At 51.2% G+C, this 17,206-nt stretch overlaps 1 protein-coding gene across 1 annotated transcript in view; it reads right to left on the bottom strand.

Moving 5' to 3' along the window:
- The window catches only part of AKNA (AT-hook transcription factor), a 31,310-nt gene extending 14,360 nt beyond the window's left edge, over positions 1-16,950 (bottom strand). The window contains exons 1-7 of the mRNA XM_080940098.1: positions 16,668-16,950; positions 12,616-13,658; positions 10,289-10,363; positions 5,455-5,611; positions 4,713-4,867; positions 2,052-2,111; positions 149-276 (exon numbers count right to left, since the gene is read on the bottom strand). Of these exons, the coding sequence (XP_080796224.1) occupies positions 149-276; positions 2,052-2,111; positions 4,713-4,867; positions 5,455-5,611; positions 10,289-10,363; positions 12,616-13,658; positions 16,668-16,917 (1,868 nt within the window). The 5' untranslated portion in view covers positions 16,918-16,950. The remainder of the gene's footprint in view (positions 1-148; positions 277-2,051; positions 2,112-4,712; positions 4,868-5,454; positions 5,612-10,288; positions 10,364-12,615; positions 13,659-16,667) is intronic.
- Between the last annotated feature and the right edge of the window lie 256 nt (positions 16,951-17,206).

Genomic DNA, 17,206 nt, shown 5'->3' with positions numbered 1-17,206 from the left:
TTCTGATCTCCAAAATGTATCTGAAAGGACTGGATTCTCCGCTCTAGACTCGTTGCTTGCTAGGACAGGGGCTCCTGTGTCCCTGTGACACCATGATGTATGTGAAATGTCCCTTCTGTCCTCCAGGGCCTGTCTCTCCGGTACCCACCTGCAGAGGTTGAGGGTCCTGGGGCTCCCCTGGGAAGCATCAAGCTGAGGGTCCAGGTGATCTCCTCTGCGGGCCTGCAGGTACTCTGCCTCTAGGGCCACGTGGGCTGCTCTCAGTTGCTCCAAGCTCTGGAACACAAGGGCCAAGAGCTCTGAGTGCCTGTCCTTAGGGGCTTCACGCTCATACAATGGACAGGTGGCTCCTGGGTGGGGGGCTATGGGGCTCACATAAAGCTTGAGAAATGGAGGCTGTGGCTGAGCAACCCTGGAGGCTTCTCCCCAGATGGGGCTCTCTGTCATCAAACATCTAAAGCCTAGGAACCAGTCCTGAGACCACTAGGTCTTCTTGGGTAGATTCCAGGTCCTCTTGGCTCCTGGTCAACAGCAGCAGCAAATATCCCACCACGTGTCCCCATAGGAATCTAATGCTCCAGAGAGCCCAGATCTCTGATGTGGAACCCGTGCCATTCAGAAAATAAAGATCACCCCCTTCCCAGTCTTTACAGATGGTGATGACAGATACAGTTGTCACCTCACAGTATGGATAGAGGTGACCAACAAGGTGTTTCTTAGATAAAGCATTCTGCATTCATTTCTGTTCCAGGAGAATGGCAACGAGAGAGATAATTTGCCAGCATAACACACACACACACACACACACACACACACACACATACACACACACAAAATTAAGTTGTTGAAACTCACACAGTAAGTAAGCAAAGTTGTACAGGCAAAATGTGACTCTCAGGCCCATTGGGCTCAGAGGTCCTGGTTCTAAAAACTCTTCTAGACCCTCATAGCAAATGTAAATGTGGCCAGTGTATATATGGCCGTAGGTCTCTCTCTGTCCAACTAGCTCCTTCCTATAGGAGCCTAGGAATAGATTGAACCTAGAATGTAGTTTCCAGCCATGTCTGATATCCCAGAAGCCCTCGGGGCCCCTAGATATGGAGGAATGAGGATGGAGAGGAAGAAAATGGCACTTTTAAAACTGTCCTTAAGCTAAGTGAAGACAGACAAGGGCTGAAGTCACTTGCTCTCACTAGCATGTGGGAGCTAAAACTGATGGCACAGAAGAGGGACAAAGGCCGGAGGGACTGGGAAGTCAAGGTGAAGGCTGGGCTTCAGGCACCATAGCAGTCATGTGGGAGGAATACATTTACTGAGGTCCTGAAGCTGCGGCTAGATTTCCCTGTCCCCACATGGGTCCTTCCCCATTGGCTTTGTCTCTGTCCAATGAGAGGGACCCAGAAGAGATTCTGGAGTGGGGACAGGTCCTCCTCCTGGGTCTCTCCAATCTCTGTAAGGACCCTGATCTCACCCAAGTCATACAACCACATCATACAAACTCCCAGGCTTGGGGGTCCCATGTGCACCTTCCTGGGGCACTGACTGGCAGCTGGCTATGTCTGGCTGTAACTACCTAAAACCTGAACCCAAAGGGAACAAGAATATCCAGTACAACAGTTTCATGGGGAAAATGATCCCATCTCCTATTTACCCCTGGTTCCAAATTTTTGGAAAATAATAGGGAAGTAGGTCAGAAAGCAAACGTTCTTTTCTGGAGCCCAGAGGGGTGGTGGCAGGAGTCACGACTTGAGAGGCAGTGGCCCCAGCTCAAGGCTCTGCCACCCACGGCTACGTGGTTTTGGCGTAGTTTCTCTCTGGGCTTCTGCTTCACCAGAGTTAGGCAGGGGTGATGGACACAGCTCCCTGGCGGGCATTTATGATGAGGTAAAACAGTGACAACATATCCAGACTGCCTGGTAAGTCACCATGGCTCAGAAAGGGCTTGCTGCCGTGACAAAGTCAGAGCGAGTCTCAACCTCTGTGAGAAAGACTGGTCTGGGAGCAGGCTATCTGGTTACTGCTGGTGCAGCAGCCACACTGGGGAGCAATACCTTGATTTGGTCCTGGGGCGGAAGGTGTCCGGCCAGTACCAGCTCCTCCAAGGACTCCACCTGGATGATAGGAGGGAAAGAAGCAAGCATTATGAATCTAGACCCCGTGGTGACCCTCACACTCAGCCGCGCTGTGCTCTGGTGGCGAGGTCTGGGTCTGCCTTCAAATGCAAGGCATCTTCCCAGCAGGGAGGTGGGTCCTGGATGTAGGTAGATTCCACACCTCTGTCCTTGGCCAAGATGGCCTTGGGAAAAATGTAGAAGGTGAGCTCGGGTGTGGGAAGACCAGTGAGGGACACTTCCTACAGTCTGACTGATAGGAGCACCAGCACACATGCTGTCTGAGAAACAGTATGCAGCCACCAAGGACTCATGGGATATTCCCACATACAAAGGCTCCAAGAGCTAACTTCCAGGGCCAGTCAAGATAAGGGTGCTGCCTGAGACATAGTACAGTGAGTAACCATGTAGCACAGGGATGTTGCATCTCCTAGGAAACCGTGCTGTGTTTCCACAGAACCTGCTCAGTCCTCTTTGGGTGGAGAAAGACTTCAGCTGTAGGAGAATCTACAGTGTTCGTCTAGGGGTGACGGTGTGGCTCAGTGGTGGAGTAAGTACTTAGAAACTAAAAGGATCTGAGCTCTGGAAGTGAGTGACGCTGCAGACGAAAGAAAAAAAGAAAGACAAAAATATTTAAAAGAAAAAGCAAAGCCGAGCACGGTGGTGCCTGCCTTTTAATCCCAGGACTCAGGAGGCGGAGGCAGGAGGATCTCCATGAGTTCCAGGCCGGCTTGGTTTACAAAGCTACATAATGAGGCCCTGTCTGGAAAACAACAACAGCAACAACAAATCACAATGCGTATTTATCGAGGGAGACTAAGGTAAACTGAATAGGAAAATTTACATAACTACGTTATAGCATGTCATTTATATGAAGTAGAAAATGTGATGAGAAAATAGGTGAGCTATGCAGCTAAACATGTGGCAATTACAGTGTAAAAACAGGGAAATTAATTTTAATAATATATATTTTTGTTTTGAACTGCATTTATTATGTGTGTGCGCGCGGGTACATGCAATGGGTGTGTGGACGGACACACTGGTGACCACGTACACACCGTGTTGTGCATATGGAGGTCCGAGGACAATTCTCCATATGGTATCATGTCAATATATAATCAGTTAAAATAAAAAAAATCGCCGGTGATTCCAGTGAGAGGTTTTGTTGATTTTTTTTTTTTTTTTTTTTTTTTTTTTTAGCATGGCCTCACTCAGAACCCTATGCTGGCCTTGAATTCAGTGATTGACCTGCCCCAGCCCGTCAAGTGCTGGGGTTACAGGCATGTGCTGCCAACCTGTGTCATTGTTGCAAATCTCATTATGTCCTTAAACTCCAGTGTGTTTTGCGTGCCCGGCACATCCTCACTCACGCCTATCCAGTGTCAAGAAGTAAACAGCCCAATAAGAGTCCCTGGTCCCTAGGTGGGACAGCCTGGCTCTCCATGGGGCCTCAGCCATGGCCTGTATCCACGCAGTGTGCCCTGACTGCCAAAGAGAAATGCTGTCCCCAGTTCAGGTCCAAAAATGGTGGCAAAGGACTGACACACTGCTGGACCACAGAGGAGCCAGAAAACACCAGGGAAACTCCAAAAAAAAAAAAAAAAAAAAAAAAAAATCAGACGCAAAGGGGGAACATGGCTGATTCTACTTATGATACAACCCACAAACTGCAAAGACGAAGGCAGGTAGGTGAGTGGGATCGTCAAGGGATGCTTCCTGGATGTGCCATTCTGGTGATGAAATTATTCAACCATGAGTCTTGATGGCTTCAGGATGGTGACACAGGCCAATATGACTGTCATGAAGTTGTGGTATGTTAATTAGACCTCAGCAAAGTCGCTACCCTCCCCCCCCGCCCCCCAAAAGAAAAAGAATGTTGGTAGTGGTGAAAGAAATTGGGTTTTTTTGGACAAGATACTGTAACAATTGTGTTTATATTTTTGTAATGGAGAGCCGAAAGCTCTAATTAAGTCAAAAGGTATAATTCTGGTCGAGGGCTGGGACCCAAGAGAACATTTCGTTTGCTGGCTTTGAGCTAGCTTAATTTACTCTTCTCTGTGTGGACTTCCCCTCTGCCTCTGCTCCCCCACTTCCGTTTTCAGAATGTGGTTAAGGTGTTGTGTCTTCTTAAGTCTCTTTAGACACCTTTGGGCCAGAGCCAAGTGTGAAGTTAGACAAAGACCCGCAGACAGCTCTGAGCTGCAGAGCCGGCTGTGAAATCTCAAGAGGTCATAGGATTGGCTTCGGTAATGAACAGATGAAGAAAGGGCTGTCTGTCATAAAGAGGAAAATGTCGGGTGGAGGGTAGAGAGCTGAGGGTCTCCCTGTGGACAACCATAGGACACCTCCAAGAGGAACTGGGTAAGCTGTAAGGACAGGCTACTGCTCAATAGACAGGTCAACCTTCTCCTGGGTGACAAGGAAGCTGGATCCTATGGTGACTGAGGGCAAGGGATATGGGTGGTCAAGTTCCTGAAAAGCTGTTGTCCCACATGGAGGTAGAACAGAGGCATCTGGGACTGGTATAAACATCTCACATACACAGAGGCCTCGTGCTTCTGGAATGAGATGTCTTGTGGAACAAAGCTGGGGTTTACTCACCTTGGCCAGGAGCTGGTTGGCCTGAGAGGTCAGGGCCTGGGTCTGTCCTGTGAAGGGCTGGTCTATGGCAAGGTCCTGGCTCTGAGGAAGTCGCCTTGGAGTGGCCATGCTGGGGGACGAGGAGGGACTCAGGTCTGTTCGTGGGAACGGCCACCCTGGAATACACAGCCGCTGAACCCTGGGGCTGAGGACTGTCCCCCAGTCCACAGAGGTGGAAGCCCTGAGGAACCTCAGGCTACCATATCATCGGGCTATAGCGTGGTCCCTTCTGGCTAACCTCCATATTAGCCCAGGAAGAGGGCCGGCCACTGTGATTGATGCTCCACTACCAGAGAAACTGAGGTATGGATTGGCCGTAGATCAAAGCTGAAGGGGGTGGTGTCGGGCCTTGGGGATGGATCTCAGTTATAAGTGTGGACGCTAATTCATGGAAAACAGTTTCGAATCCTCACCCTTTCCTTCCCAAGCTGTGACCCCGGGATGCCTTTGCCTCTCTGAGCCCTATGTTTCCCAACTATCATGGGGTTATAAAAGCTGGTGTCCGTGTGAGGACTAGCTGGGGTCATATGTGCCCATTTTAGGGCCTACAATGGGCTCAAGGAAAACAATGTTCGTGCCGTAGAACCAAGAGGCCAAGTGGCTGAGCCAGGGCTCTTCCCAGGATGGTCCCCAAGGTGAGTCCAGTGTCCTTCATGACCAAGAGAATGCTTAACAGCCCTGCCTGGCTCCTTCCCCAACTCACCCGTGGCCTCGGAGGTCTGTGAATCCTGGGCAGGGCCAGGCCGCCACTCTGCCGATCTGGGTTGCGGGATAGAGAAGGACAAGACCTTGCTTCCTTGTGGCATTGACCCAGAGCGGAAGCTCTGACTGGACTGAGGCGGGTCCGAATACAGGTGCACCTGAGGAAGAGGGAGGCAGGGAGGGGAGCAGTCAGGTGGGGTCCAACTCACTGCAAGGAGGCCTCGATGCATCTGTCATCCGGACTTCATCCAATCTCCACAAAGGAGCCCCATCCTTAGCCTGGGAATCATGAATACCACTCTTCAGTGGGGCCTACGCTGGGCCGAGGATTTAAAGGCCGCCTCCAATTATCTGTACAGAGGTCCCGGAAGGGAGGAAGGTTGGGATGACTTTCCCTGTTTTTTTCTTATTTTATTTCGTCTCTCATACAATAGATCTTGACAGCAGCCTCCCCTCCCTCCATTCCTCCCAGTCCCCTGCCTCAGCTCCCCCTCTCCCCCAGATCCACTGTTCCTCCATGTCCCTTCAGAAAAGAGCAAGTCACAGCGGAACACAGCTTAATAATACTGGGCGTAAACTCTCATATCAGGGCTGACGAGGCAACCCAGTAAGAGGAAAGGGGTCCCAAGAGCAGGTAAAATAGTAAGAGACACCCCCACTGTTAGGAGCCCCACAAAACCCTCAAGCTAAACAACCACAACATACATAGCCGAGGACCTAGCACAGACCCAGCTGCTGCTTTAGGTTCTGTGTGAGTGCCTATGACGCTAAGTACCACAAAGAATTAATCGACTAAGTACCTGGACGTGAGCCCAAGGTCTATGACTTTACACTGGTAACAATAAGGGTTACTAGAAATATTTGCTATATGTGTCTAACACATATATAATAGTCATTAACATCTTAATGAAATATTTCCAGTAGTAACTACATTGATAATAATAAATAGTATTATTTTTATTATAATAATAAATAGCTGTTTGAATGAATGAAGGAGATGTCTCCTGCACACCTAGGAGTTGTGCACTCACATTGAAGATGGCGTGGGAAAGTGTGTAGGGGAGACAGCGGACCAGGAAAGCACACTGGATTCCAAGCAAGGGTGTGAACACAGCTGGGGAGCCAGGGTCTGCTTTTGTATCCAGGGGCTCGCTGGCCACAGGTACATATATGTCTTATGTCCCATCAATGGCAGCTTCCACACCATAGCAGCCGAGTTGGGCAACCCTGGCTGAGGTTGTGGAAGGCACAGCTGAAAACAGTCTGGCTAGCTTGGCTGAATACGTGTGCTCCTAAGTCAGAGCCCCGGTATGATCTAGCTCAGCTCTAGAGTGGATAGCGCAGTTGACTTCACCCCCATGCATGAGGTCGGTGCTCAGAAAATGGTAGCTGCCACCCGCACGTTTAGCACTGGCACCATGATAGTCCCCCATAGAGCCTTGGGATTTGAATACTTGGTCCCAGCTGGTGGCATTTGGGGAGTGGGGGAGTAGGACTAGGAGATGTGGCCTCGCTGGAGGAAGTGTGTCACTGGGGTGAGCGCTGAGGCTGCAAGTGTCACACACCCGTCTCAGTTTGCTCTCTCGGCTCTCTGCTTATAGTGTGTGATATGAGCATTCGCCTTGCTGTTCAGACACCATGACAGCCTACTGGGCTTCTCCACCATGATGGTGATGGGCTTCTGAGCCGTAAACCCACGTAACTCCTTCCTTCTGTAAGTTAGTTGGCCGTGGGATGTTATCACAGCAAGAGATGAGTAACTGATACAGCCACCAGCATCTCCAGCATCACCACCATCAGCACCATCACAGTCTTCACCATCATCTTCACCACCACCCCTCTCTCTCCATCATCCTCCCTATCCTAATGGGTACATGGCCACCATGAAGGTGGGCCAGTAAAAAAGACACACTCCCATGATGCCTTGCTACCCATCTAAGAGTTCCGGTAAGGTAGGCTATCCTGACTGCTCTCTGCCACCCCATGACCAGGACTAAGCAGCTGAAATGGGCCTGGCTTAGGGGTTCCACAGCCTCCGAGCACAGGAAACCCCCCTTTGCATAAACTGTTCTCTGGGGCCTCGCTGTGTCAAGTGCGATTTGGTGACACCGCCTCCCTCTCCTCTAGCCTGAGCCTCCCTGGTTGAGAACAAAGCTGGATTTTCATAATCCTCTGGGCCATCTGTTCAGTTTTGCCTGTCATGGCCTGTCCATCAGCACCCCTTTCTTCCTGAGGTGACCCAAATCTCAGGGGAGGTCCCGCCCCCTTGGCTCCCTGCCCACCGTGCCAAAGCCCCACCTGAGGAACAGTGGGAACCTGGCAGCTTTGAGATACAGAGGATGAAGAGGAGGGAAACAAAGCCCCAGGCCTGTGAGGCTCTGGCCATCCGGAGGAAGTAGGGAATAGGGAGGGGACTTAGCAACTGCTGAGCCACAGGGCCTGTCCCTGCCATGACCTGCCATCCTTGAGAGTAGACACTGCAAAGGTACTCAGAAGCCCTCAGGACTCTGCACAGGGTGGATCAGAGAGTTTGGGAAACATCGGGTTAAACAGATGAATATTCTGGGCACAGATGGGGTCTCCAAGCCTTTAAAATGGAAATGAGCTCCATGAATGGGAAAAGGGGGTAGGGAAAGGCGTGCTCCCGCTGGCTGCCTCCCACATACACTGAACCCCATCCATCCGGAAGCTTCTGTGCCCAGACTGGCAGCAGAAGTCACTTCAGGAGAGGTGGTGACATCACCCCCCCCCAATTCCTTTAAGGGTGGCTTTCTGTCTCCTCAACTGTTTCACATCCCCCTAAAGCTGAGACAAGGGGCAGGGGCTGGGAGGAAGGAGCAAGACAGCAACTGGTGACATCATCACAGATGCTAGAGTCAGCATACAAACTAAAACTTACCCATGACTCCTGGTTAGTCCTCATCCCCTATCCCATACTCCCAGACCCCGGTTCCTAGATGCTCCTAGATCTAAGCTTGGCCTTCCCTGGGCGGTTTTTCCGGCTACAGATTCAGTGAGTGTGGTTTTGGCAGAGTCGTGGACCCTGCAGCCAGTGTTTAGGGTCAAACCCTCCCTCTGGCACCTCCATGCTGTGTGTCCATGCTTAACCTCTCTGTGCCCGGTTGTAAATGACTTAGGACAGCGGTCAACAGAATTGCCAGTGGTTACTCCTATCATGCTGGGACTGAGCCAGAGATTCCAGACCTGAGGAAACTATACCATCCTGCAAGAACAGATAGATCCAGGAGGATGTCCCACTTTTGTGTCTCACATCGGCTCTAAGACACTCGTGGCTTAGCCTTGTGTCTGCAATCCCTTAGTCTGGGACTGTGCTCTGCCTGGTTCAGCCAAGGCTGGTCTCAGTTGCATCAGATTGTGGTTCTCAGTTACCACAGAGGTAGCCTAGGTATCAGGGTACATTCCATCCTGGTTCCCTCCTGGGTGGGCCTAGCCTCTCCTGCCTTGTCTGGGCTCTGGACAGAGTGAAAGAGCTCAGCTGGTCCTAGAGAACTCAAACCCTCTCAGGTTTCTTGAAGTGGGCTTTGAGCAGGATATCTTCTGGCAGTGAACTTGGAGTTCAAAGAATGAAGCATCCGTGGGCACTGGCCCCCTCTTGTCCTCTGCAAGTTGGGACCCTGAACTGTGCCCCAGTCACTCCCAGAGTGGCAATGAGGCTGGCTGAAGGGAATTATGGGCCATTTTCAGAGCAATCACCTGAAGAGACTCACTCCTCTTTGGGGCCGAAGAGTTCTTTCCAGAGCGCAGCAGAGGGTGGCTGAACCATTCAGCATCTCCTACTGTTTGTCCTGGGAACCCTCGCCAGGCCTGTCCTGATACTCCCTCGGAACTCTGGGACACCCAAAGATATCAGTAGGGGCTACTGTCTTCTAGAAGGTCTGCTCACAATCCCATAGACGTAACCCAGTAGATGTGTCCTGAAGACCATGTGGGAATGGTTCCGCTTGCATCTGGCAGGGCCACAGATGTGGAGCAATTGCCCTTTTCAACTTCTTGCTATGGTTGACTACACCTGTGCGTTCCCCAGAAGTGGCTGAAGGCATGAGGTCAAAGCATGACAGGGGGACCTTAGAGTGGGGAGCCTTCTGCAGGAAGGTGAGGTGTCCTCTTTCTAAAGTGACAACCAGAACAAGGGAAGGACTCTCTGTTCCGTGCTGCTTGAGCAAACAAGGGAAGCAGAAAGTCACAGGAGCTGATTGGCTCACTTCCTGCCTCGCCCCAGGAAAGAGACGGTCCCCATTCAGGGTTCTCAGCCTCCTCTGGAGACAGGTCGTGGTGGGATGGTCTGCTACCAAGTTCTCAGAGTGGATGAACTAATCCCTTCAGCACCCCATGGGTCTGTCCCACACCACTCAGTTCCAGTTGGATAAGAGAAGGAGGTTTGGGGGAGACACAGGAGAAAGGTGAAAGTGTGACCCCAGGAAAATGAGGTGGCAACGATTGAGCAAAAAGTTTGGCCTACAGCCTGAAAGTCACCCAATGGGATCAGGAATCAGCCTAGGTAGTGATACCGCCACAGTAACAGAGAAAGACACAGCTTCTGGTGATATTCCTGAGCACCCCAGACTCCATCACTCAAAGACACCAACAGTGTGAGAAAGACAGCCCAGGATGGGTAGATTATGCCAAGGTCAGAGAGAGGCCTAGTGGTGGTTCAAGGACTAGTATTCCACCAATACACAATCTCAGGATGCAAAACCCTAACCTTTCTCCAAGACCACTGGGGTAGGCCAGCTCTCTAAGCTGCTCCCCCAACCCCCTAAGTCCCCGCTCTTGGCTCCACCCACGCAGCTCAGCCTGCTCCAGTCAGTCAATACCTTGGCCCCAAGGCGAAGTTGGTCGATGGTGTTCTCAGCCTCCGCATACTTGGTGAGGAGCTTGTGATAGTCCTCCTGTAGAGAAAAGATACAGTTACTCCTGGCCACTGGACCCAAAATCCAAGTAAGAGTGCCATGTGTGATGGCACACATTTGGGGAAGCAGAGCCAGGTGAATCTCTGGAATTCTGGCCAGCCAGCCTAGCAGAATTGGTGGTTACCAGGTAAAAGTAAAACCTTGTCTCCAAAAATACAAGTAAGGTGGAGAACTTGGGCAGACAGACACACTCAAAGCTAACTACTGGGCTCCGTATGCAAGCGTCTACACATGCATCCACACATATATGAACACGTGCACACACATACACATAAACACAGAGAAAGGACAGAAAACTAATTAAAAGTTACAGTTCTTATATACTCAGGATCACTGGCCTTACACAAAACCTAAAGTTTTGTTAAAGCAATTCACTGTAGGGGGGGGGGAAACAGAATAGAACAGAAGTCATTGGTCACCTACAATGCAAGGAAATGACACCTGAAAATGAGTCACTGTTGTAAAAGGTCAGGTTCCGGGCTGGGGTTGTGGGTCTATGGGTAAAGTGCCTACTGTGTGAGCATCTCCAGTACCTGTATTAAAAAGCCAAGCATGAAGCAAGCATGGTGCACCTTTGTAATCCCAGCCCTTGGAAGGCAGAGGTGTTAGGATCTCTGTGGGTTCCAGGAAAGCCTGGTCTATATATAGTGAGTTCCAGGAGTCCCAGAGCTGTGTAAAGAAAAAAGACCTTGTCCCCCAAAAACAGAGACAGACAAGCTAAGCATAGCAATGCTTGCCTGTACCCCAGGAGTTGGGGGGACAGGAGAATCCATAGGTTTGATGGCCAGCCAACCCAAGTGAGTGGGTTCCACCCTCAGCAACCCTGGCACCACAGAATATTGTGGAGAGTGTAAAAGACCCCCTGGTGTTGGGGGAGGGTAAAGGGGGGCTAGAGAGATGGCTCAGTGGTAAGCGCACTTGCTCTTCTTAACCGAGGATCCAAGTTAGGTTCCCAGCCCTCAGAAATGGTTCAGAGCCATCTGTGGCCCCAATGTCATGGGATCTGATTGGCTTTTTCTGACTTTCCCAGGCACAACATTCACGCACTTAGAATAAAATGAATGAATCTTGGAAAGGAAGACTAGGAAGGAAGGAAAGAAATCACGCGACGATTTCATTTCTCCCATATATTCACGAGATCTTGGCTGGTGAAGGAAGGTTTTATTTCTTTAGAAGATGTAGAGAGAGGCGATTTAATCACAATGATACTATTTCACTTCAAGGGAAGGCCTGAAGCCAAGGCAAGGACTGCCGGGGACTTCACAGCTCAGGAGGGGCTGCAAGTGGCCATGTCTCCTGAAGGAAGCTCACAGCACCCTCCCCGGTGCGGAGCGGCACACATAGCAATACTCCAAGCTCCAAGCTCTGACCATACTGACAGTCGGGGTAAAAGGAAGACATACAAGGTCCCCTGAGATAAGGCATATGCCTCAACAGGGTGCAAAATCTGGATGACTACCGGAAAGACCTGACTCCATCCACAGCCATCATCTACCAAAAAGAGACCAGAGGAGAAAAGGCAGACAGAAGACATTTGGGAGGAAGACATGCAAGTAGGGGCTGCAGAGACTTGAAGAGCACACGGGCCAAGTGCCACCCACGAGCCTCACCGGACGCCAGGGGACGGAAAGAACAAAGCCGCTGCTGAGTGTGCGGGGACCCATTCCTGATGCCAACCGTGTAGATAGAGTTTTTAGAGTTAAACATAAACAGTTAACTACCAAATAACTGGGTACCTGGACTTCTGCTTACTTCAATGGGGGTTGCGGGAGTGGGGGAGGGGCTGTCGTTGGTGGGAAAGGATCCCAGGAGCTGCATCGTGTGAATGTGGGGTGGGGGGGAGGGGCGTCCACTAGACTGTCTTCCTTTTGTTAGACTATGTCAAATGTTACCCATGTTTGAAAATGAACAGACCGTCCAGAACACAAGATGGACGCCCCAGTCTCTAGTCCAAACTAGCCCAGAATCTGACCCTCCTGCTTCCCCTTTGTAGACTGCTAGGGTGACAGACATGCACCGCCACACTGAGATGGGACGTTGGGCTTTGTGCATGGGAGGCAAGCACTATGCCGACTGAGTCACACTCCCCGTCTCTCACGCTGCCCTCCTTTGATCAATGAGCACGGTCAATCATTAGCACAGAAACAACTCTACCTTCACCAGCAGCGCCAGCCCAAGCCATAGCTTCTCTAATCAAGAGTCTGAGTGACACAGACAAGAGTCTTGCTTACCTGGAGCTGGTGAACTAGCTCAGTGGCTTGTTCCGGCGTCTGGAACTCCTGGGGTACCCTGGTGATCGGGTGAGCAAGGGAAGATTCCTTGGCTAGGGATGTGTCTCCGCTACTCAACAGCACATCCCGAACAATCTCAGCTGGCGACTTGAAGATCAGGGGTCTGGTCGAGCCTTGTTGCCTATTGTGGCCTCTGGACTTTGGGGGTCGGTAGTTCTCATCCTTAGGAAACCTAACCCGGGGCCCCACCTTGGAGAAGTCAGGGAGTGGGTAGTTCAGGCGCCCCCTGCCATACTTGGGAGTGTGTGAAGACTGGCCGGCCAGAGTGGCTCCCTGCTTGTTCTGTGAGACAACTTTCTTTACTGCCCCAAGCCCAATACCCAGGGGGCTGACAGAGCCGGTAAAACGGGAGGGCAGTGGCTTAGGTGACGTCTTAGTTCTCTTCCAGCTTTGGTCCTCAGGCCGAGAGCTGGGTAGGCTGGTGGTTTCTCGCCCCCGTGTGCCTGTAGAGCGGTCAGGATTCTGGGCTGGCGCTGCTAAGGAGTCCCGGAATTCTGTGGGTGTTGCCGGAGCAACGTCACCTTCATTTCTGTCATCTGGGTGTGGGAGGTTGTGGCACGGGCTCTGTGGCAGGGCTTCGGGCAAGGTGGCAGGCTGGGGGACATCAGTGTCTCCTTCCCAGGTAGAAACAAGGCTGTCAACAGGTTGATGGAGGCTCGCGGTCCCACTGCTCCAAGACTTGGTTCGGCTGTGTCCAACAGATGGCTGCGCCTCAAGACGCTCTGAAGGTCTGTAGGTACTGCCTTGTTTGATAGAGGTAACCCAGCCTCTGGCTGGCCCCTGTCCTGGAACCGGAGGGCTGGAATCTCCCTGGTCTTCAGACTCCGGCTCCGTGTAACTCTCTCCAGCTAAGTCTACCTCGGGGCTCCCAGCGGCCTCATCCAGCTCCTCTTCAGACAGGTCCAGCTGGTGATTATGTCTGGAGAGCCAGGGCAGAGGCACGGTGGAGCCCTCTGGGCTGCTTACATCATCAGCTTCAGTCTCTGGAAAGACAGACCATTCCCTGCTGAGTGTGTGTTAGGTCTACAGTACCACCTGAGTCACTCCATGACCTCATGGTGCTGAAGATGACAAGAACCTAGAGCCACCCCCATGTAACCAGGTACTTGTGTTAACTTTTCCCCTGGTCAAAGGTCCTCCAAATTCAAACCTGAGATCAAATCTCTCCAAAGGGTGTCCCATTTCTACCAAAGGCAACACCATATAGTTGCATAAGACAAAATCTGAAAAGTTTGGAGGCTCGCTGAAAAGGTCAAATTCTCTCTCTGCAGGCTCCCACTAGCCTGGAGCCCTCTGCGACACACTGCCTACTGCAGTGACAGCTGGTTTTGTTTGGTCCTGGGAATGCTTTGTTAGCACAGGTCACTCACAACACTGCAAGCCTCCTGAGGGCAAGGGTAGTGTCTGCTTTTGTGCTCTATCGTATTTGAAGAGCTGGTGCTCAGTATTGTTTCTCAGTGGAGTAGAAAGAATGGGGAAAAGATAAAATGTGCACAGCTTCCAAGAAATAGGTAGTAATTCTTACATAGTACATTCAACATACCAACCATCCATCCTTTTAAGCATCCACTCATCCACCCAGCCACCCAACCACCTATCCACTCATTCACCCACCTACCCATCTACCCACCCATTCATCCATCCACTCACCCATCCACCCACCCACCTACCCATCCATCCATCCATCCATCCATCCACTCATCCATCCACCCACTCACCCATCCACCCACCCACCTACCCATCCATCCATCCATCCATCCATCCACTCATCCATCCACCCACTCATCCATCCACCCACCCACCCATCCATTCACCCACCCATCCATCCATCCATCCACCCACCCACCCATCCACCCACTCACCCACCTATCCATCCATCCATCCATCCATCCATTCATCCACTCATCCATCCACCCACCCACCCATCCATTCACCCACCCATCCATCCATCCATCCACCCACCCACCCATCCACCCACTCACCCACCTATCCATCCATCCATCCATCCATCCATTCATCCATCCACCCACTCACCCATCCACCCACCCACCTACCCATCCATCCATCCATCCATCCATCCACCCACCCACCCACCCACCCATCCATCCACCCACCCACCCATCCACCCACCCATCCATCCATCTATCCACCCATCCACCCACCAACCCACCCATCCACCCATCCATCCATCCATCCATCCTTCCAAGCATCCATCTATCATCTATCCACTTACCCATCCTCTCAGGCATTTATCTGTCCATCTATCAACCAGCCATCACCCAGCTATCCAAATGCAGGCAGGATGCATGTTCACAGGGTACCTAGTCTACTCTGTCTGGGATAGATCCAGCTTTTCATGAGACACACTTGGTAACACTGCACAGACTCTGCTCTGGATGAAGGTGCCTTTGTCATAACCCCTGTATTGGCTTGCTGTTCCACAGAGTCCTTCCCTCTTACTCTTGACACTGCATATCTCTTGGTCATTTACAACTGGCTTTGCCCAATCACTCTGTTTCACAGCAACACATCCAAAGCCAGAGCTCTGGGATGCTAAGTAACCAACCGAAGGATCACACTGTGGTTCAGAGCAGTCCTGGACCTGAAACCCAAGCAAATGTCTACCACCAGGTCACAAAGGGGCACTACTCAGTCCAGTCCCTTCTGATCCCTACTTGGGGACCACAAACAAGTCCCTGGTCCCTGGTAGTTCTTATTTATGCTTAGGACTTGTTATCTTACCTGCAGAAAGTTGTGTGGAGGGAAAAAAGTAGGTCTCAAGACACAGGGGTGGCTTCCACATCACACCAAGTATCTCTTAGTAAGAGGCACCTCTTGCCTGGAGAGATGGCTCATTGGTTAGTAGCACTGACTGTTCTTCTAGAGGTCCTGAGTTCAAATCCCAGCATCCACATGGTGGCTCACAACCATCTGTAATGGGATTTGATACCCCCTTCCAGTGTGTCTGAAGACAGCTACATCGTACTCATAATAAATAAATAAATGAATGAGGCTCCTCTGCTGGTTGCCTTAAACAACTCGGTGTCCATTTCCTCAGAAATTATTCTATCTCAAAAATATACTTTGGTTTTAGAGGCTGGGGATATAGCTCAGCCTTAGAGCATTTGATTGGCTTGTAGAAGGCTCAAATTTCAATTTCCAGGAAAACACACACACACACACACACACCAACTTCCAAGTGGTAGCCATGAAATATTTAGGATACTGGCACAACTGGTTTCTCTATGGTTCAAGGATGGTTCTATTGATTTGAGGGAGTCTAATGTGTGATGATCTATTCATAATCCAGCATCATGAGCCACCATCAAGACTTTCCCAATGGTGTCATCATGCCCATTTCATAGATGGGAAAACCAAGGCTGGGGTGCAGAAGGGACTTTCGATAGGCGAAGCTGAGAAGTCCTTTCACGCTGGTCTCCTGGCAGTGGAAGCCGGGCCACTGGTGAGGATGAAGAATGCTAACGCTCCCTCGGCTGACTGGGGTTTAGAATAAGCCCAAGCCCTGAGCCAAGCAACTCGAGTTACCAAAGACAGGATGCAAAGGGGGCTGGGTGTTATTGCCTCTGTGGTACTCTCCACCACACAAACCAGAAACTGTATGCTACAGGGCAGGATTATGGGACAGCCCCATTGTGTTCAGGTCCCAAGAGAGACTTGTGGAGGAATATTGGGGGAATGGGGAAAATATCCTTAGCTATTAAGATCACAGAGCGATCGACAATGGAATATTCTAGCACATATTTGCCTATTCATCTAATTTGCATACCGAAAAGAGGTCTCATCTGGGGAGGGTTGAATGAATGAATTTACCTCTTATGGCTTACATTTTCCCAAGATGCACAGTATGGTTGTACAATTTAAACATTAAAATAAAACAGAATTGGAAGGATGGCCTTATTTCCTTGCTTCTGCTAGAAGGTGGGCCCGTGGGGAAACAGGTTACCACTGCCGGCAAGGGGAGTCCAACTCACCTTCTGTAGAAGACTCTTCCGAGTCCTGCATGTCCGGGTCCCACTCCAAGGGTGGCAGGTGCTCCTGTGCCCGGCGGAAGTCCTCTAGGGGCTCAGGACTGGTGGCTTCAGGAAGAGACTGTCTGTTTCCCCAGCCCTGGTCACCTCTTCCATCTGCATCTTGTTTCTCAGCCCAAGCCCAGCGTCGCCTTTGGGGCCCTAGCCCCAGGCTTGACCCAGCCCATTGTGCCTTTGTCCCTGAGCTGGCCATGGGACCTGGCCTGGCTTCACCTGGGCCTCTTCATCTTCAAGAGACTGAGCTGCAGCTGGGGGTCCAAATCACAGGAGGCTCCTCTCAGCACCAGCCATCCTGCCTGTGGCCTGTTGGGGTACAACCAAGGGACAATGTCAACCTTCCAGGTCTTCCAGCTGGAGCCCCAGAGGCAGGCAGCCCTCTGCTGTGTGACCCTGGGTGACTAACTGTCCTCATTTGTCATCAACAAGATGAGGATTCCTCTCCCTCCAGGATACAGGATGGACACCGCAACAAGTGTCCCCCA

Source organism: Micromys minutus, assembly GCF_963924665.1.
Source record: "Micromys minutus genome assembly, chromosome: 28".
NCBI classification, from domain to species: Eukaryota; Metazoa; Chordata; class Mammalia; order Rodentia; family Muridae; genus Micromys; species Micromys minutus.
This window is presented reverse-complemented; position numbering and strand designations above follow the sequence as displayed.